Source organism: Neohortaea acidophila (genome assembly GCF_010093505.1).
Source record: "Neohortaea acidophila strain CBS 113389 unplaced genomic scaffold BDY17scaffold_5, whole genome shotgun sequence".
NCBI classification, from domain to species: domain Eukaryota; kingdom Fungi; phylum Ascomycota; class Dothideomycetes; order Mycosphaerellales; family Teratosphaeriaceae; genus Neohortaea; species Neohortaea acidophila.
In genome coordinates, this window is record NW_022985514.1 from 983,628 (window position 1) to 1,001,742 (window position 18,115).

The 18,115-nt window shown below is 55.8% G+C and overlaps 12 protein-coding genes across 12 annotated transcripts; 8 read left to right on the forward strand and 4 right to left on the reverse strand.

Moving 5' to 3' along the window:
• The first annotated feature begins 43 nt into the window (after nucleotides 1-43).
• BDY17DRAFT_280332 (family 15 alpha-1, 2-mannosyltransferase glycoside hydrolase) lies at nucleotides 44-1,620 on the forward strand. Its single transcript, XM_033732041.1, has 2 exons — nucleotides 44-339; nucleotides 393-1,620. Exons 1-2 carry the CDS (start codon nucleotides 192-194, stop codon nucleotides 1,448-1,450), a joined length of 1,206 nt encoding a protein of 401 aa, XP_033589897.1. The 5' UTR covers nucleotides 44-191; the 3' UTR covers nucleotides 1,451-1,620.
• Nucleotides 1,621-3,313, reverse strand: BDY17DRAFT_297269 (uncharacterized protein). Its single transcript, XM_033733570.1, has one exon. The coding sequence runs from the start codon at nucleotides 3,193-3,195 to the stop codon at nucleotides 1,696-1,698; it is 1,500 nt and encodes a 499-aa protein (XP_033589898.1). The 5' UTR covers nucleotides 3,196-3,313; the 3' UTR covers nucleotides 1,621-1,695.
• Nucleotides 3,314-3,520: 207 nt separating this feature from the next.
• On the forward strand, nucleotides 3,521-3,761 carry BDY17DRAFT_234304 (H/ACA ribonucleoprotein complex subunit 3; the record flags this gene model as incomplete). The annotated part of the gene is made up of 2 exons (XM_033730268.1): nucleotides 3,521-3,645; nucleotides 3,716-3,761. Coding segments are annotated over 2 exons (171 nt in total), but the record flags the coding sequence as incomplete, so codon positions are not given.
• Nucleotides 3,762-4,434: 673 nt separating this feature from the next.
• Nucleotides 4,435-4,858, forward strand: BDY17DRAFT_310361 (uncharacterized protein; the record flags this gene model as incomplete). The annotated part of the gene is made up of 2 exons (XM_033735425.1): nucleotides 4,435-4,766; nucleotides 4,822-4,858. The coding sequence occupies 2 exons, from the start codon at nucleotides 4,435-4,437 to the stop codon at nucleotides 4,856-4,858; spliced, it is 369 nt and encodes a 122-aa protein (XP_033589900.1).
• A 299-nt stretch (nucleotides 4,859-5,157) lies between these two features.
• BDY17DRAFT_250898 (Nin one binding Zn-ribbon like-domain-containing protein) lies at nucleotides 5,158-6,417 on the reverse strand (the record flags this gene model as incomplete). The annotated part of the gene is made up of 1 exon (XM_033731116.1): nucleotides 5,158-6,417. One exon carries the CDS (start codon nucleotides 6,415-6,417, stop codon nucleotides 5,158-5,160), a length of 1,260 nt encoding a protein of 419 aa, XP_033589901.1.
• Nucleotides 6,418-6,658: 241 nt separating this feature from the next.
• Nucleotides 6,659-6,886, forward strand: BDY17DRAFT_297272 (uncharacterized protein). Its single transcript, XM_033733571.1, has one exon. It carries the CDS (start codon nucleotides 6,674-6,676, stop codon nucleotides 6,857-6,859), a length of 186 nt encoding a protein of 61 aa, XP_033589902.1. The 5' UTR covers nucleotides 6,659-6,673; the 3' UTR covers nucleotides 6,860-6,886.
• Nucleotides 6,887-9,190: 2,304 nt separating this feature from the next.
• On the forward strand, nucleotides 9,191-10,444 carry BDY17DRAFT_145819 (uncharacterized protein). The gene has a single exon (XM_033729568.1). It carries the CDS (start codon nucleotides 9,329-9,331, stop codon nucleotides 10,133-10,135), a length of 807 nt encoding a protein of 268 aa, XP_033589903.1. The 5' UTR covers nucleotides 9,191-9,328; the 3' UTR covers nucleotides 10,136-10,444.
• Nucleotides 10,445-10,453: 9 nt separating this feature from the next.
• BDY17DRAFT_297276 (uncharacterized protein) lies at nucleotides 10,454-11,530 on the reverse strand. Its single transcript, XM_033733572.1, has one exon. The coding sequence runs from the start codon at nucleotides 11,434-11,436 to the stop codon at nucleotides 10,552-10,554; it is 885 nt and encodes a 294-aa protein (XP_033589904.1). The 5' UTR covers nucleotides 11,437-11,530; the 3' UTR covers nucleotides 10,454-10,551.
• A 1,391-nt stretch (nucleotides 11,531-12,921) lies between these two features.
• On the forward strand, nucleotides 12,922-14,161 carry BDY17DRAFT_297279 (uncharacterized protein). Its single transcript, XM_033733573.1, has one exon. It carries the CDS (start codon nucleotides 12,947-12,949, stop codon nucleotides 14,036-14,038), a length of 1,092 nt encoding a protein of 363 aa, XP_033589905.1. The 5' UTR covers nucleotides 12,922-12,946; the 3' UTR covers nucleotides 14,039-14,161.
• A 1-nt stretch (nucleotide 14,162) lies between these two features.
• BDY17DRAFT_297280 (uncharacterized protein) lies at nucleotides 14,163-14,792 on the forward strand. Its single transcript, XM_033733574.1, has one exon. The coding sequence runs from the start codon at nucleotides 14,205-14,207 to the stop codon at nucleotides 14,694-14,696; it is 492 nt and encodes a 163-aa protein (XP_033589906.1). The 5' UTR covers nucleotides 14,163-14,204; the 3' UTR covers nucleotides 14,697-14,792.
• An 883-nt stretch (nucleotides 14,793-15,675) lies between these two features.
• On the forward strand, nucleotides 15,676-16,097 carry BDY17DRAFT_324081 (uncharacterized protein; the record flags this gene model as incomplete). Its single annotated transcript, XM_033737126.1, has 2 exons — nucleotides 15,676-15,841; nucleotides 15,904-16,097. 2 exons carry the CDS (start codon nucleotides 15,676-15,678, stop codon nucleotides 16,095-16,097), a joined length of 360 nt encoding a protein of 119 aa, XP_033589907.1.
• A 126-nt stretch (nucleotides 16,098-16,223) lies between these two features.
• On the reverse strand, nucleotides 16,224-18,029 carry BDY17DRAFT_310367 (uncharacterized protein; the record flags this gene model as incomplete). The annotated part of the gene is made up of 1 exon (XM_033735426.1): nucleotides 16,224-18,029. One exon carries the CDS (start codon nucleotides 18,027-18,029, stop codon nucleotides 16,224-16,226), a length of 1,806 nt encoding a protein of 601 aa, XP_033589908.1.
• Between the last annotated feature and the right edge of the window lie 86 nt (nucleotides 18,030-18,115).

Below are 18,115 nucleotides of genomic sequence, written 5' to 3' on the forward strand. Positions count from 1 at the left end.
CGGCTCAATCAACGGAACTCTAAAGGTTGCGTCCTCGTCAGTGCGAAACTTCAAACCCAACTGGCCCCAACGTCATCAACCGCTGGCCCTCCTTTTCTCTCCACCAATGCGCCAAACAACATCCACCACACCTTAGAGTGTTGCACAAAAGATACGCCCTTTCGCTAGATGTGCGATCGGAACAGCTCAACATGGCAGGAGCCAGACCCGTTCGCTTGCTGGCCGCGGCCTGCATGGCTTTCTTCCTCTTCCTCATGGTCCGCATAATGCGCAATCCGGCCGACATTCCACCAAAACACGCCGATGTCAAAGGCTTTGACCGCGACCCCAACCTAGATCGTAAATCCTACCGCGATCCTCGCCAATGTATCAATTGCTAACAGATCCCATAGCAACCCACGAACCCCCCGAACCTTTACACCGAGTCAGCGGCAACAACTACGATGCCGATAACCCCAACAGCGATCGCATCAGCGCCACACTCCTCAGTTTGGTACGGAACAAGGAATTACAAGAGTTGGTGCAAAGCATGCAAGATCTGGAAAAGACGTGGAACCATAAGTTCAATTACCCCTGGACCTTCATCAACGATGAGCCCTTCACCGAGGAATTCAAAAAGACCACCCAGGCGCAAACCAAGGCCAAGTGCAATTACCACCAGATCCCCAAAGAGCATTGGCAGATCCCGAGCTGGATCAATCGAGATCTCATGCGCGAGTCCAATGCGTTGTTGAAAGATCAGAATGTGCAATTCGCGGAGATGGATTCCTACCACCAAATGTGTCGATGGAACAGCGGTTTCTTCTATCGTCACCCGGCGTTGAAAGACTACAAATACTACTGGCGAGTGGAGCCGAACGTTCACTTCTTCTGCGACGTGGACTACGACGTTTTCCGGTACATGCAAGACCACAACAAAACATACGGCTTCACCATCACCCTATACGACTCGCCCAACAGCATCGCAACGCTTTGGCCAGAGACGCTGAAGTTCATCACCTCCAACAACCAATACCTGGCTGACAACAACGCCATGGGCTTCCTGCAGGACAAGGAGCACCGCCCGGAATGGAACTACAAAGCCAACGGCTACAGCACATGCCATTTCTGGTCCAACTTCGAAATCGGCGACATGGACTTCTGGCGATCGGAAGCGTACGAGGCGTACTTTGAGCACCTTGACCGCGCCGGCGGTTTCTTCTACGAACGCTGGGGCGATGCGCCTGTCCACACGATCGCGCTCGGATTGTTCGAAGAGGCGAGCAAAATCCACTGGTTCAAGGATATCGGGTATAACCATATCCCCTTCTACAATTGTCCCAATTCGCAGAAGTGCCATGGGTGTACTACCGGAAAACACTACGATGGCGAGCCATTCCTGCTAAAGGAGGATTGTCGGCCGGTGTGGTTCAAGCATGTGGGGAATGAGTGGCCGACGGGAGGGAAGTAGCGGGTCTACTTTGTTGGGGCGCCAACTGTTGAAGCATGGCGCATGGCGTTGTTGGGGCTGTAGATGTCTAGGCATTTTGTACGGTACCTGGCATGAGTGCGATTGACCTCGTGCGAGACTAAGGCACGGCACAGCGATGGATTTCAGACCTTGTCCACATGAAAACGTATCTCTCTCTTCATGTAAGAGTACATCCACAACTACTTTTTGAATGCATCCAGCAATACAAGCCGCATACAAGTCAATCAGTCTCGACTACGATTCGGCAACCACCTCCTCACCACAAACTCCCGCACTTTATAACTCCGCATCAACTTCCCCACATCAATCACATCGTCAAAATCCATGTCCAGCTCCGACGGGATGTCGATATAACACAGCACCAGCGTCTTGAGCACGCGACTCTGCACTCGATTCGTGCAATGCAGCTGCCACCAGTCCTTCTCTTCATACACCCGTCTCCGCGCCCGCCCACCAGGCGTATTCCAATACCGATCTGTGTAAGCGGGGACGATTAGAACGGCGAACTCGGCGTGTGCGATGACCGGGCCGCCTTGGTAGATGAGGTAGTCGACGCCGAATTTCTGCCCTGGCCGCACCACCCAGCCGAGGGAGCGGAAGTGGTGGTACGCGACGTAATTGAGGAGGAATTGCTCGTCGGGCGAGATCCAGACTGTGTCTTGTGGTGGGAAGGAGGAGTACTGGCAGAAGAGCTCTAGGAGGTCGATGGTGGAGTAGGGTTGCGGTTTGAACTTGACGGAGAGCGGGGACAGGTCGCGGCGCTTGGCGGGGTGGATGGTGAGGACTCCGAGGGCGTAGACGAGGAAGAAGGCTTCTTCGAAGGTGAGTTGGAGGTGTTCTTGGTTTTCGATTGCGCGGCCGCGCGACTCTTCCTCTTCGTCTTCTTCGGCTGCTTCTTCCTCCTCTACGGTCTTTGGTCCTGGGAAGGGTTGGGGACTTCTGACTATAAGCGGAGAGCTGGGTTGTGATGCGAGGTCATGTGCTGGAAGTAGTGTCCCGTTCAGAGTAGGTCTTAGCCGTTTTGAGTCGCCGTTGATGTGTCCATTTTGCAAATCCATTGGTGGAGTGACGTGGCCACCCACAACAGGCGCGTCGACCGTGATTTCCGTAGTCAGCTTTGGGATATCCTCGGGGGGAGGTTCAGCAGTCAGCTCGGTTGACTCCTCCTCCTCGTCCGGAGGCAAGTCCCCCGCCTCGATAAGCCTTTGCCGCTCAATCTTCTCCTTCTCCAACCGAGCCCGCTCCAGCTTAAACATCCTCCTCTCCTCTCTCCGAACATTCGTCCAGTCCTCCGCAGCCAGTCTGCCCTTCGGCTTCATCCGCTGCTCGCGCACCCTCGCCTCCTCGCGCTTGAGCCAGCTAGGTTCACTGCGACTCAGCGTGCCTTTCCCAAAGAACCCCATCTGCCACAGAATGCGAGCACATCGCGGATCCGTCACATGTACAGAGCGCGTCTCTGGAGAAAAGTAGCCGACAAAGTCCCGCGCAGGATGCGATGTCGGGGAGAAGAGAGCGTCAGAGATCCATGCGTAGCAGAGCCGGAGGAGGGAGATGGGGTTTGATGGATGAAAGGCCGGGAGGGGATGTGTTTCCAGCGGGAGCGGTTTGGCGTGGATGGCCAGATTTCTTCGTCGGGCTTTGGCCTTTTGTGATCGTTTTCCAGGCTGAGTCGATGCAGTTTTCGCGTCGGACGGCGATCCGTTGGCGCCTGACGGAACGGACATTTTCTTGTGTTTGAGTGGCTTGTTGACCAGATTCACATAGTCTCCATGGGTGGACTGTGATCGGTTCCCGTTGGAATTGTGTCGTTTCGAAGCTGTCGCGAGATCCTCTGCCTGTACTGATAATTGCGTGCTTCGAACAGAAAGTTCAGGTTGGGTGAGGATGCAGATACCTCGACTTTTGACCCGCTCTTTTCGCGCAACGACTTTTGCCCATGACTAGATGCAAGATAGCAAATTCACTTCACGTCCAAATTTTTGCATTCAGCACCGCAGAACGAAACGACCACGCCAACTTCATACAACTCAGCAGCCACGAAACTTCAAAATGCATCTCATGTACACCCTCGACGGCGAAGGCAAGCGCACCTACACGCTGAAGAAGATCACCGACGGCGAGGTCACCAAATCCGCCCACCCTGCAAGATTTTCACCCGACGACAAGTACTCCAGGTAGGCAACCGCTCTGGCGCTATTCTCGCCATTGTTTGTATGATGTGAGACTGATTTAAATCTTCCATAGGCAACGAGTGACACTCAAAAAGCGATATGGACTGCTTATCACTCAGCTGCAGAGTGCGTATATTTCCGGCTCATGCGTCGGACATATCACTGACCGGCACACAGAGGATCAAAAGGCCATCGGACTGTGAACCCATCGTCGGTGACTGGTCATTGTGGGATTAGCGAGGCGTTGAGATTACTTCTTCCAAAGTAGTGCATTCGATGGAGGGCCACATGCTCGGACCGCTCGGAGCAGCTTCCCCAAGTCAGACTCTTGCGCAGTGGTGGATTCAAACTAGGCTCAATGATGCGAGAAGGCCGCCTGCGAGTGGCCTTCATGTTAGGGTCGAATTGCAGGCTCGGGAGCATGAGGATCAAGGCATGTTCCTCCTCTCGCTCCGGAGCGAGCGCAGTGCTGGTTGGTTCAATGGGCTCAACATGAAGCATTACGGCATGGATTTGATAGGTTGTGGAGGTGATGTGCTGATATCCAAGCATGTAACACCAAACCACTTCCACTCCATGCAGGTCTCATAATCGTTGTCTCGTGATTGCAGGAGGAAGGGTCAGACGTGAGTCGCTCCTTCCTAGTTCGTTCAGGTGGCTGCCTGCTTCGCCAAAGCTTGGCATGCACGACTCCTTCCCCTCAACAAACGCACCGACACACATGAAATCTCCGATCTTCCGATCCCCTCAAACCCACATCAACCTCAAACGCATCCCGCGCGATTATCAAAGATGGACCGCTCCCCACTCGGAGCGCTCGCGCCCGAGCTACGCAACCGCATCTACGAGCTCGCCCTCTACGAACGCCGCCCCGTCTCCATCTCCAAAAACTTCTGGGCGGAAGCAGCCCTGCTGCGCACATGCAAACAAGTCCGCCAGGAAGCCGAACTCCTCTTCTACTCCATCAACGACTTCATCTTCGTCACCGATCTCCAGGAAAACGAGGACTGGAAACGTTTGCTGCATTGGGTGCAGCGCGCTCCGACGCAAAAGTTTGCGCTCATCAAGAGCTTCACTGTCCAGGTGGAAGCGCCGGGCCGCGAGCTTCCCTGGTACTGCCGTCGGTGTGGTTCTGGAGATGGGTCTTCGGAAGACGTGATATGTCAAACTCTGTACAAGCAATCGTTTGGAGATCGTCAAATCGCAGAAGTTGTGAGAGTCTCCGTGCATGGGGTCAGAGAAGACCAGTTTCTGAATACTGTGCCAGGCTCCGACGAGGTTGAGGAGTTTGCGGAGAGAGCCGTGATTATCTTTTTGAAAATCTGCACTGGCGATGACGTTGAAGAACACCTGGTCGACTTGGACGAAATGCTGGGGGAAGTCGAGAGACTGAAGCGACTTTGCTAGCCGAGATAATCGCAGGATGCGTGCATGATGGCAGATGAGATGTTGTTGCTCCGCAGATGATGGACATCCCATGGAGGGTCGTCACGGTGGAGCCAGGCGCGATCAGATTCATCGCTTCTTCGAGTTCACATTTCTGCCAGCACCGACTTTCACTCGGCCGCCAGCTCTGCCTCGGTCGCCGGTGAGGATGCTGGGTAGATAGTCTTCATCCATCAGATCCCTCGCCTTCACTCTCTTCTCATCTTGCATGGCCCTTTGATACTCCTTCTGGTCCTCCGCCAGTATTAGCTCATTGCCCCAGCCATCTTTACCACCGCCCCTGACCTTCCCATTCGAAGAGCCAGCAACTGGCTTCGGGATGCTGTACTTGTTCCCCCGCTGGTTCCACTGCATGTTCTTCTTGAGATGCAGCTTAAACTCTCCATTCGCATTCGTAGAGCAGGAGACACGCGTCAAAGCGCTCTGACCACATCTCGGACAGAACTGCTTGGTCATATCCTTGGTCACCTGGAAGCAGGCGTGGCATCGCAGCACAAACGTCTTGAGATGCTTGACCCGATTCAAGGATGGTGAGAGGAGGTTGAGGTTGATCTGAAGAATGACATTCTGCATTGCGAAATCGGTGGTCATGACGGCGACTTGCATTGTCTTGGGCTCCGGACTTTGGATGGCGGAAGATCCGGCATCTTCTGCTTGCTTCTTCTTGAGGTTTGAAGGGGTGATCCAGCCGTCGGATTCGGCGTCTGATGCTTCGTGGCTGTCTTCTGAGTTAAGGGCGGAATCGTGTTTGGTGCCGGTCTGCTCGGCCTCCGGGATTTCGTCGCCTGTATCGATTTCGAGGTTCTCCACCGTCTCAGATACTGCTGCAACATCGGCGGGTAGTTCTGTGCCGTTTGATGCGGCAGTTGGTTCATCTTCAGACGCCGGGATGGTTGGTGGATTTGATTGAGCAGATTGTTCTTCTGGGCTATTGGTCTTCGCCGGAGGTGCACCGTTCAAGCCTTTCTGCCCTGGTACCCGACGTAATCTCCAATCACCCCCATTACGCTCACACTCGATCTCGTAAGCCAACGCAATAATGTCCACATCCGGCCTGCTCAGCACCGCGCCATCTCCCGTCCTCCGCGCGAAATCGGCGATAAACTTTACACTGGAGGGCTTTGGAGATCGGAGAGTCAGGAAGGGTAGCAGGGTCGTCTGTACTCGTGCTCTCGTCGTAGTGTCCTTGATTTCGGAGATGATGGCCGGGACCGTCACAAGGCTTTCGCACTGGTTGAGTAGCGTGGACACAGGGGGCTGGTTTTTGATAATGGCGCCGGCGTCCAGCACGATTGTATGCACGGGCTTCTGGCTGTCCATGTTGTTCATGCGGGGAATCGTAAGAGGCGTTGATGCCTTGTCACCATCCTCATCTTCATGCGAAGTCATCGGAAGGTGGAGGCAGAAATTTAATTGTCCGAAAGGGGGAAAGCTCGAGGGCTTCGCGGCGTGGAATCATTCAAGCCTTGGCGTCACTTAATGCAGAATGGCGTAAAGCTTACCATGCTCGTGGGCGGTCTAGAAGCTTGTCCATTACCAACACCGCCTATTTTCCTATCATCAAGCGCAAGATGTATCTGATGGAATGAAAACAACACGTCGATATGGTCGCGCGATCCACGAGCATGCGTCAGGACGTGCTAGACCCCCAGCGCTTGCTCCCCATCGCGGACATTGTAGCATCCCGTGCCATGCCGAAGCGCAGGAAAGTCTACGCGTCATTGCGTTACAGGATCTACATTTCCAGCCGCGGCCCATATCGCCTCCTTGATGATAACGCTGCGATGTTGCACTACCCTTAACTCATCGCTGCTCACGCTCGCCATTTAGACTTCGTACTAGGAGATGCCGGAATGCATCCCCTGCTCCTGCTGGGCGCGTACTTGGCCCAGAAGAGCACAGTTTGGCATAGCTAGCCGTCCTCTGGCCTCCCCCGTCGGACATTTGCGTTCCGTCTTCCAACGGAGCCGAGCGATTGATGATCGCTCATAGCTCGTACGCGCTATCATTGGCCGAGTGCGTATCGGCGCCCATTGGGCCTATCCTTTACTCGCGGCTCTCTATTCCAACGTCACCTCTTGATCCGTAGAAGCCGCGAACGATTTCATTGCATTCTACCCAGTCGCCCGATGAGTGATGGTGATCTTATCCCCATCCTAGACCCATGCTGGCTACCTTCGTTATCCTTGCGGCGGCAGTGGCATCGTTTGGATCTGTTCTATGGGCCTTTCAGTGCTCATATTCTTGAAGCCTCTTCGGAACACAGCCGATGTCCTGCAAGACTGCCAGGATACGGTAAAACAGCTCGTGTCATCAAAGATAGCCTCTCGCCAACAAGCCGAATGTAAGAGCGACCTGCCTGACCACCCTGGGTCCCATGGACAAGAAGCGAACGATCAGCTGAGTGCTGTACTCCACAGGCCCAATTCGAGCTCAAGTATGCCTCGATAGGTGCGTTGTACTCTGCGAGACCAGATGGACATGGTGAACGCCATCGAACACCCCCAGAATGCATGCCAGCCGCAGCACTCGGGAGGGCTTTCATGCGGTTGAATTCGCCCAGTGCCTCGGTAAGTTCGACTCCAGTTCTTCACGGCTAAGTGATCAGAGAAGATGCCGGTGACACGCTGCTTGCTGCTTGGCATGTGAGTGACACACCAGGTCGCCGCTACATTGCCTTTTGGGCATGTCCCTCTTCGGAGCGATTGCCGAAAAAACATAATAATCTCCAGGCTGCTGCCTCGAGCGTCCATTGGCCCGCCCCGCTCACACATCTGCATTTGTTTGCATGCATCGGTCTGCCCGCTTCTCGAGGTACATTAGCGCTCAATCTCGATTCCGACCACTCATGTTGCATGCAGCATCTCAAGGTCATCCAACCGAGATCCATCCGAGCGCATGCCACGACACGTAACATGCAAAGCGAGACGTCGTTACAGATGGCACCAGTGTCTCGATGGGCTTGTAGTACATACGCTCTTCTCGACGCGTGCACTGCCCATGTTTGATCGACTGCTCACTGTCGCCGCGGACCCGTCATTCCCCGGGAATTGCGGATGCTGAAGCGTCGAGTCTACGACCCTGCGTGATTGTCCTGGAAGTGTGACTTCGGATCATACGTAATCGCATGCGTTCTTGCATGCTGCCGTGGCGCTGGGCCCTCGATTATTCGCTCATCGAGGCCGCGGAAGCAGCACACATCTGCCATTGACTTCCATGGCTTGCCCACCGGCGAATGATTTCGTCTCCGCAAAAACTTCTTCTCCGCGCGGTGCCGAGTTTCCCGTGGATGTGGGCTCTACGGCACGCCACACGTTGCTTCCAAAGCCAATCTTTTGCCCAATGCCCTGCATGAAACATCACGTCAAGGCGCTCGCTGTTCTGCGTGCGTGATTTTCAAGCTTTGTGGCTCACCCCCTACTACAACAGGGCAACCTGCACTCCCAGGAGCAACGGACTCGCGCATCCTCTCATGTGGTTGGATTGACCCCCTTGAACATACGCGATCGCGTCGGTTACCTTTGCCGGCCGCAGGACTCCGCCCATCGTCGCCGCTACGCCGAATCAGCCCACCTCTTGCTGCTTGATCTGCTCTCTGCCGCCGGCACTTGAGCGACGAGACACTTCGGGAAATAATCGGATCGTTGGCCCGCTTCCCTGATCCACATGCAGCGCCATCCCTCTCATGGCTAGCGCGTAGGCTCAATGTACACGACAGCCAACGGCTAGGCTGCGAGACCAGATGTACATCCTCGTACTAATGTGCTCTCACCGGCAAAGCTGACCGGCGCTTCCATGCGCTACGCTGCGCCCTCTCGTCATCATCCTCCGCTCTGTCGCGGCCGGCGACCTCAGACCAACCACAGCACCCCGGTCCTGACAGCCAAGCTTTTCACAAGCTCTCCTGTCAACTGCTTGAACAAGCTGGCGCCGCCGTGGCTGCCGACCCAGTATACTTTCTGATGACTGATCAGCCCCCACGAGCGATGTCATAGCACTCTTCTCATATGAATTCTTCGTCGGAATTCCACCCGGTGCTGCGGAACCTTTCGCTTCGAATGCAACTTCGCCCGGCGAAGACTGCAACGAGCCAGGTCTCCTCCAAGCCATGTCTGCTCCCAAGCACCAGTCATGAGCGGAGCGCTAGCATGTCTGCATCTGCGGGTGGATGAGGTGTGACTGATCTCGCTCGTCGATATATATTGTGTGGATCCGACGCTTCAGAGGATTCCGTAGCGCAATGTATTCCCATCATGGTTGTCCGTCAGTTCGCACACTCGCGACGCGTGGCCATCCAAGTAATCATCCGCAGCCCCCCTATTACTTCTCCATCAAGCCAATGAGACAGTCGAGCAATGCCACAATGCGCACATCGCGTTCCGGGCTGTGGATCCCTCCCAAAGCGCATCGGAGCAACACCGGGTACGAGCCGCTGCTCTTCTTCCACGACGGCCACGCTACTAGTACAGTCACCCAGTTGCCTCTGTCCGTCTATACGTACAGCACGTGGTCCATCTACCACCACAGCGGCGTCATCTGGACGCTCGACTACGACGCAACTACAACCGCCGTGCACGACGGACGAGACACCCCCTACCCCCAGAGCACCAGCGTCTCCCAACCACACGAACAAGTCGCCCACCTCCGCGACGATTGGGCCTCGCTATCCTTCAACCACCTCGACAACCTCGTCTCCTTCGCCGGGCGCAAGCTCAGCCAGCAGACGCTGCGCATCCGCGGCCCCAACCAACACTGGGCCCTGCAGATCCTCCCCGACCGCTACGCAGCGTCGGAACATACGCAGTCGGACGCGCTCGGCGGCCTCATCGGCGAGCTGCCGCTGCTGATCGGTTTGATGGCTTTGTCGATCCCTGAGGCGCATCTGCGCATTGCTCTGCCGCAGTTGATGGAACACCCGTGGCAGCCGCTGCCCCCTAGCGCGTTGAGTCGCGGCGCGGGATGTACGCACCTTCTTCTACCAGCCCCAATGTTCCGTACCTTGAGCGTCGGGTGTAAACGTTTGACTAACGACAGCTTGCGTGATTAGGGATCGACGGACGTGGCTTGGTCGTCACCGTCTACACGGATCCTCCACGATCCTCCCCGAACGACTTGCACAGGTACGAGATGGGCTATTGGGGCACGATCCTGCGCTAGGATGGCGGGTGGTCCTTTGCTTGGCTATACCCCGGTGGGCGTTTTTTGAAAAGCTTCCTCTGCTGGTGAAACAAAGTGCTACGCGTACAAGCGAATGTGAACACGACCTATGTGAACGAAAGAGAACGACAGATTCAACTACAATGGACGGACGACATTGACAAAGAGAATGGAATACAGATCCACAGGTCGATTTTCAACCTTGTTGTAACTATTGTCATCTAATCGTGCTGGTGCTACGGATGTCATTACGTACGTTGTAAGCAGAACACGTCCTGCCCATACCGATTCGCTGCCCATACCTACTCACATAGCCACGCCTCTGCCGACCTTTCCACCACGCGGATCAGCACGCTCTAGATCCAGTCTTCTTAGTCGACTGCCACCACCGCCGTTCAGCGAAAGAGCGAAGTTCATCGCGACATTCCTACGCTCCGGCGAAAGGGAAGTGTCGAACTGACCAGCAGACTTGGTGAACGGAGCCTGCGTCGTCGACACTACGACGCCCTTCGCTTTCGACGGCATTTCCTTCTCACGAGGGACATCGTCCCCTCTCTTTCCTTTGACATCTTCGCGCAGGCCACCGACAAGATACCGACTGCGCCATCCCTGAACAGCGGCGTAAAATGTATCAGCTGTCTGGCGGTCGTGCGTGCAAAAGAAATGCACGTAATCACACAGCGAGCCGAAGCAGCTCATGTCCTGCTGCGATTTGACAGCGAAGCAGAAGCGTCTCGGCGGCTTGATCTTCCCGCGTACTTTTGCCGGCGTGGGCACGTAGATGTCGCAGTCGCTGAGGTAGCCGATTTCCTTCGTGCGCGCCGCGTCGACGTTGCCGTTCCTCGCTGCTTGGGTTATCAATCCGCTTGGATGGAGGGTGACGATGCGTTTGTCCCACTTGCCGACTTTCTGCGAGTATTCGAGGACCCAGCTTTGCTTCCTGGGGAGTTGGGAAGGGATGCCGGCAAGGGTCAGCTCGGCTTCCGCACTGCCTGTGCCTGGGTCGATGAGGATGAGGTAGTTTTGGCGGTCGTGGGTCCAGCTGTTCATTACATCTTGCATTCGTTCGAATTGTCGTAGAGGCCGTTGAATGCCGACACTGATGAAGTACTCGAGGAGTACGGCAGAGTCTGAGTTGATGCGACTCGGCCAATGCTTCGATGCGTGTTGGACGATATCGAGGGCTGTCATGGACGACGAGACGGGCACTTTGAGCTTGGACTTGCCATGCTCGACAATGACCGTCCGTTCGATTGGTTGAACGATGAGCCTGGCTTGCTCCTGGCCTCCACCGCCATTACGCGCCTCGCCTGCTGGGTGAATTCGACGAAGGGTCCGCGTCTTGGTTGAAGAGGGGTTTGCTGCACCGTCGCACGGCTGTGGAGCTATATTGGATCCCTTTCGTTTGAACAAGCTAGCAAGGATACGTGCTTTGCTAGACTCGGACTTTGCATTGGCCAGGGGGCTCGAAGTGTCGCCGAGACGCGGGTGCTCGGAAGTAGAATAGTGCGAGCTCGTAGACAACGATGACGCTGGCTCTGGCCGTGGGTGTGGGGGTGGCGTATCGTGCAGGATGGTGTAGCCAGGATGCATGCCCTCGTCACTCCAGTCCTCCGCCCAGCTGTCTCGGCCGAAGGGATGATGCGGCAGATCCAGAGACATCTTACCCACTCGAAAGGGAGTCTTTTGGTCTGCTTGGTGTCGAGGTTGCGAATGGCTTCTCCCCCGTGAAACACCGCTCGAGCTCGTGTCACGTGTCGGTGCGGGCGAGCTTGGGACGCTGCTGCCGGCGCGAGTGTGACCTAATGAGCGATAACGCGACATCGCCGGCGGAGGAAATGTGAATGAGTCTGCCATATTGCGCGCGATGATGGATAGAAGGTGTTGCGAGGGTGGGAAGAGGGGATGTGATGTTGCTAGAAGTGTTGGTGTTTTGGCATGCCATGCTGTGCAACCAAAAGGCCTACACCCCGGGCAACGACGGTTGCACACGAGCTACTTACGATCTGTCCAGACCATGCCATTGCGAAGACAGTTAAATGGAAGGTTTGTCTTTCCTGACGGGAAATATGTGGTTTGGAAGAATTGGAGATGATAGTAGCAGGTGTCGTGGTCTAACAGGCTAGGAGTGGCCTGACAAGGCGTGACACCTGCACCACCACCGCTGCTACGCACGTAGATCGTCTGGAAAGAAGGCTGAAGAAGTCAGGGGGAAGAGGGATAGCACGCAATGTGTCAGCATCAGTAATTCCTTCAAGAGTGCCCAGTGCAGCTCATGGTTCATTACTCCTGTTCGCGGCGGCGCCATTGAGTTTGAGTGGATGATGGAACCGGCCCAACCCCAATCGGGCAAGCAAACAACCCGGCTAATTGAACTCTAAACCCCGTTTGCTCCACGAAATTCGAGGACGGACTACTGTCAGGTACAATACCTATCGCCCGCTACAAGTCCGCGTCGTCGGAGTGTTGCACATCATCTCTTGCCCTCTCCTCCTCCTCTTCTACTTGATGGATCGATAACAGCGCAGGCCATGTAAGAGATCGCCAGGGAAAAGATGCACAGACGCACGCAGCGCTGGCTCGTCATTGCATTGCTCCTCTCCGTCATCGGCCTGCTGTACAGGAGTTCGCATGGCCCTCCACATCTTGGCCCGGAGTGGGAGCTCAACGGCCTGAAGCCCGCCAACTCCACCCTGGGGGTATGCGCTTGCTCACTCTTCCCACACAATGCGAGCTGCATGCTAATTCGCTTCCGCAGTTCGGAGCAATCGTCGCCGTCTCGCGAGAAGGCTCCCCCCGCCGCGAGTCCCTGATCGTCGCGGCCAACATCACCGAGATCGACATCACCATCCCTCGACAACCGCAATGGACGGACGCCGATGTGCTAGGCATGCACGCGGATAAGGACAGTAGGATCACAAGAGGCAGTGCTTTGGCGTGGCTTGGACACCTGAACGCCCTGCGATGGTTCCTCTCCACCAACCTCGAGACCATGCTGGTCATTGAAGACGATGTCGACTGGGATATCCACCTGCGCACCTACCAAATCCCCAAAGCTGCCCATGCCATCCGACAGCTGGTCAAGGATCAGACCAACCCGCCGGGCCAGGTGCAGCACAACGTCAAAAAGAACAACTTCTGGGGCAATGTGTCCGCGTGGGACTTGCTCTATCTCGGCCACTGCGGCGACATATTCCGCCCGTCCGATTGGCAGGAATCCATTCCCCGCCTCATGTACGAGGACAAGTCCCTTCCCGCCATCAACGACATGCACCCGCACACCACCGTCTTCGTCAACTTCCTCCAGCTTCCCGAATACCACCGCATGATCCACCAATCCGTCTTTCCCCTCTGCACCTTCGCGTTCGCCCTGACGCGCAACGGCGCACACCGCCTGCTGACCGAGATCGCGCCGAAAGAGCGGGACGGTGGGACAATGGCATACGATGTGCGCGTGGTGGAGGGCTGTCGCCCCTCGGGCGGGCTGCGCTGCTGGTCGGCGAATCCCGAGTTATTCCACCACATGAGCTCCAAGTCTGAAATCGAGGCAATCGATCGGCCAGACGCGGACAGCGGCGCAGACAAAGGCGTCAGCAAACCCGACGAGCCCGGCGACACGGCCAACATTGCTTGCGGCGTGCGGAGCAAAGAATTCTTCACGCGAGAGCAGAAGGCGTTGAAATTCCTGCGGCAGCGCGTTGGGCGGGAAGGCGTGTGTTTGAAGGATGAAGGCAAGGTTAAAGAGCCGAAGCCCATGTATACTGGCCTTGGAGATTCTCGAATGTATCAGTAGATATGCGTTGTTTCGTTGCATAAGACGGCGGTAGAATATTGCATAGTTTACTATATCTGACGACGGTATAGCGTCCTCAATCACCTTCGACTGGCCCAGCAGTAGGAATAATCTGAAAGCGACTAGCGGTGTTTGCTTTGCGAGTCTCTCGTAAGACGGTTCAGACATGCATTGTTTGCCTCGCGATTGGGCCGCGTTTGCTGACCTGCATGCACTCTTCTCTTGCGCAGTACTAGCTGAGGTCAAACTTTACCTCCAAGGCTGTCTTGACTGTATTGCAAGGACAAGAGATCTTTATCGTCATCCCTTCACCAGTCATCCGCCAACTATAAACCCACCTCACCTTCTTCAAAGAAGAACAGCGCACACCTCTCACCTTTCATCATCGCACATCATAAACGCACACCGCGCTCACTCCCAATCCAAAGCACAAACATCAACACAACGCAACCGCACAACATCGAAAGCAAAAGAAAAAGATGCCCTCCTCCTCAGCCCGCACAACCCACCTAGAACTCCAACTCCGCCACGCCTACCAAACCGCCTACGTGCGTCTACACGCCGCGCACCTCTACCGCCACGCCAACTCGCTGACCACGCAATTCGCGCTGCTGCTCGACACCACGGAGCGCGAAATGCAACTCGCGCTGCACCCTGAGCTGCTGCCTGGGCACAGCGCTGCGGAGGCGGAGGCGTGGAGGGACGATATGAGGGTTTTGAGGGAGGCGGAGAGGTCGAATGGGCGGTTGAGGGGGAGTGAGAGGGTGGCGGGGGCGGCGGATGTGTTGGTTGATGTTGCGGGGTTGTTGGAGGGGAAGGGATGGGGGGATGAGGTTAGGGATAGGTGGTTGGGATGGGGTGAGTATGGCCTCTTGCCCTCTCTTGCTTCTTTGATTGCTAATTTTGGTTCGTGTGCAGGTCGGGGGCTGTGGGAGATTGCGGGCAAGATGTGGGATGATGAGGAGTATGTTCGGCGGGGATGAAGAGCAATGTCGCTCAACGGACGATCGAGAGCATGAAAGAAGCATGGAAATGATGAGACCATGCCACGCATTCGAGAAGGGGCAAAGATGGAAGTGATGTACTTGCCCATCGAACCAGTGCCTCCCTCCACTCATACAAGGAGTAACACGCCCAACTCTACAGCGTGATGAGTAGATTAGTGTACGATACCTATGACACCGCCCGCGCAACAGAAAGAACCCAAACCCCCCCACCCACCGCCGAAACGGCGAGTGAAAGAGAAAAAAGGCTGCGCGGCCAGCTCTAATGGTATCCGGCAAGAATCCGTGAAGATTCTCGCTCTCCCTCTCCGCAGCTCGAAATCGCAAGTTCAACAATGGTGGTCACCGTGCGCCGAGCCTTCGTGAAACACGGGGCCGACGCGGGCTTTTGCTGGCATGTACTGTCTATGGAGTGCGTGAGGAGAGAAGAAGAGAAAGGAAGAGGACGAAGTGGAAGGCTTTATGTAGGTAGAGTTTGCGGCGGGAGCTCGGGAGAGTCGATTTGCAGCGAAGCGTGCCACGACTTTTGCGTGTGAGGGGTGTGGGGTGCGATTTGAACACCTCACGCATTGATCTGCTGAACATCTAACAACTACATCCTCTCACACTTATCACGACACCCGAGCACCGACAATGCATCTCCCCGCCCTCCTCACTGCTCTCTTCCTCTTCCTCCTCCCCGCCTCCGCCCAATTCCAATTCTTCGAGCAAATGTTCAACCAAGGCGGCCAGCAGCAGCAAGCCCAACCGCAAAACATGGGCTCCGACTCCGTGTGGTATCAGCAGCAATACGAAGCAGGTAAGTCTTGCATTTGTCTCCTTCCCACTATCCTGTTCCTCCGCTAATGCTCTGTTTTACAGCCCCCTGCGACAAATACCTCTGCCCTCATACGCTCTCCTGCGTGCACTTCCCCCATCACTGTCCCTGCGCCTTTCCCGACGTCGAGGAGAAGGTGGAGTTTGGCGACGGCAGCATGGCGTGCGTGAGCAAAGGCGGGTTCAAAGAAGGCGAGGCGCTGCGGAAAATCGAGTTGGCGCGGAAAGGCCTGTTATGATGAATGTACAACTAAAAGGAGTACTCGACCGTTCGCCGTAGGGGGTAAAGAGGGAAGAAAACGCCGTCATGATAATCATGGATCTCGTCACACCATCCAACACCACCTGTCCAACTTTCACGGTCTTCACTTCGCCTCCTGCGTCGCTTGCGTCGTCTGCTTCTTCCTCGCCGGGCCCCCATACTTGTACCGATACGGCTGCCGCCCATTCTCATCCGGCGGGCCCATCTCTTCACGCCCCCACTGCCTCATGATCACCTTGGCCATCAGCCTGCGCTCCTTCTGCCAAGCGTCCCATTTCTCCTTCCACATGACTTCCCGACTGTCCCAGGCAGTGGCAAACTTGCTATCGATCGCCTCCTGCATCTCCTGCAGACCGGCAAGCTTCTTCCTCGCCTGCTTTCTCTCCGTATCCGCGGCGCCGAAGTTGTCCTGCAATTCGTCGCGCTCGATTGTGAGTTCGTTGACTTTGGCGCGGAGCGTGTTGACCTCGGCTTGCAATACTTTGGAGGGCGGAGCAGCGCGCAGACTGGCCGATTGATTCGCGACCTTCTCGGCATGCAGCTGCCCTTTCAGTTCTCCAACGCGGCCTTGCAGTTTGTTGATCACTTGCTCCTGCACCTTGGCCCGCTCTTCGGCCGCCTTTGCTCGTTCTTCGACTTGTCTCGGTGCTCGCAGCATCTCGTTGTCCATGGTGACGACACGGAGCTTTTCCTTGATTTGCTCGCGTAGCTCCTCACCTTGTTGCATATCCGCGTGCATCTTCTCGATGCGAGCATTGAGCTTTTCAAGTGCTTCACGGTCTGCACGTGCAGATTCTTCGGCATCCTCGCGACTGCGTCTCTCCAGTTCGACTTCCTGCTCCGTCGCCTGGAGGTCTTGTTCGTGTTCGTTTTTAACGCGTTCGAGCTCGTCTCTCAGGTTCTGCATTTCAATCGCATGTTCTTTCCTAAGCACGCTCATTTGTTGTTCGTGGGCAGACTGCGTCGACTCATGCTTCTGCACCCGCTCCTTCAACTTGGCGAATTCGCGGCGGAAATCTTCTTTGTGTTGATGCGACTGGGTCTTCATTTCGGTCAAGTCGCGTTCACGGCGAGCTGCATCCGCCAACCGCGCTTCGTAGTCCGCATTGGCCTCCTCGCGCATGCGGCGCTCCTGTTCAACATTACTGCTGAGCGTTGCGTTGAGTTGCTCCAGCGTAGTGTATTTGCTGCGTAGCTCCTGGAGTTGTTTCGCGAGACCGTCTTCAGCATTGTGGGCACTCGTTGGGCGGCGCTCCATGACTGGCGATCTCTCCGGTGATAATGTGGGACTTGACGCACGTCCAGATGACTGCCGCATGCCGGGTGCTCCTGACGGCTTGGAATCGTGCGACGGAGACTCATTGCGAACGCGCATGGATTTTAAGGCATCTGGTGTAACGAGCTCACTGTAGTAGTCTTCCACGGTGGGTTGTAGAAAGCCATGCTTGGGCTGTGGCTGGGGCGTTTGTGCTTCGCCGTAGGGATCCCAGTCGGAGCTTGTGTCCTCCGCCGCAGCATCCTGAGCTTCGACATCATTGAATGCGGAGTCTTTGGGTGGGCTGTTGCTGGGTGTGTGATGGCTGGTAGTCTTCTCATCCTCACCATTCAGAGTGGATGATGATTCATGCAAGTCCCCGTCATCGCGCGTGGATTCTTGCCCAGCATCCTGCTTGTTGTCCATGTCCGTCTCCTTCGTCCACGTCGCACCTCTCATGTACATTTCCAGGTTCTGCGTGAAGTCGCTGGGTCCATCGATGTCTTCGGACAGGATCTTGTCAACTTGCTGGGTAGGGAGAGGAGTTGACGCGCCGCTGCGCGAATCGGCCTCGAGCGCTGCAAGATCAAGCGAGTACTTTGATGTTGTGGGGGAAGGTGGCTCCCACGCGCGTTGCGGCGGGCTGGACTGCATGGCTGCTTGGCCGCTTGCGGGCGCTGGACACTTGACTGAGGTTGCTGACTGAGAATTCACGGTAATGTGCACGTGTTGGTGACAAT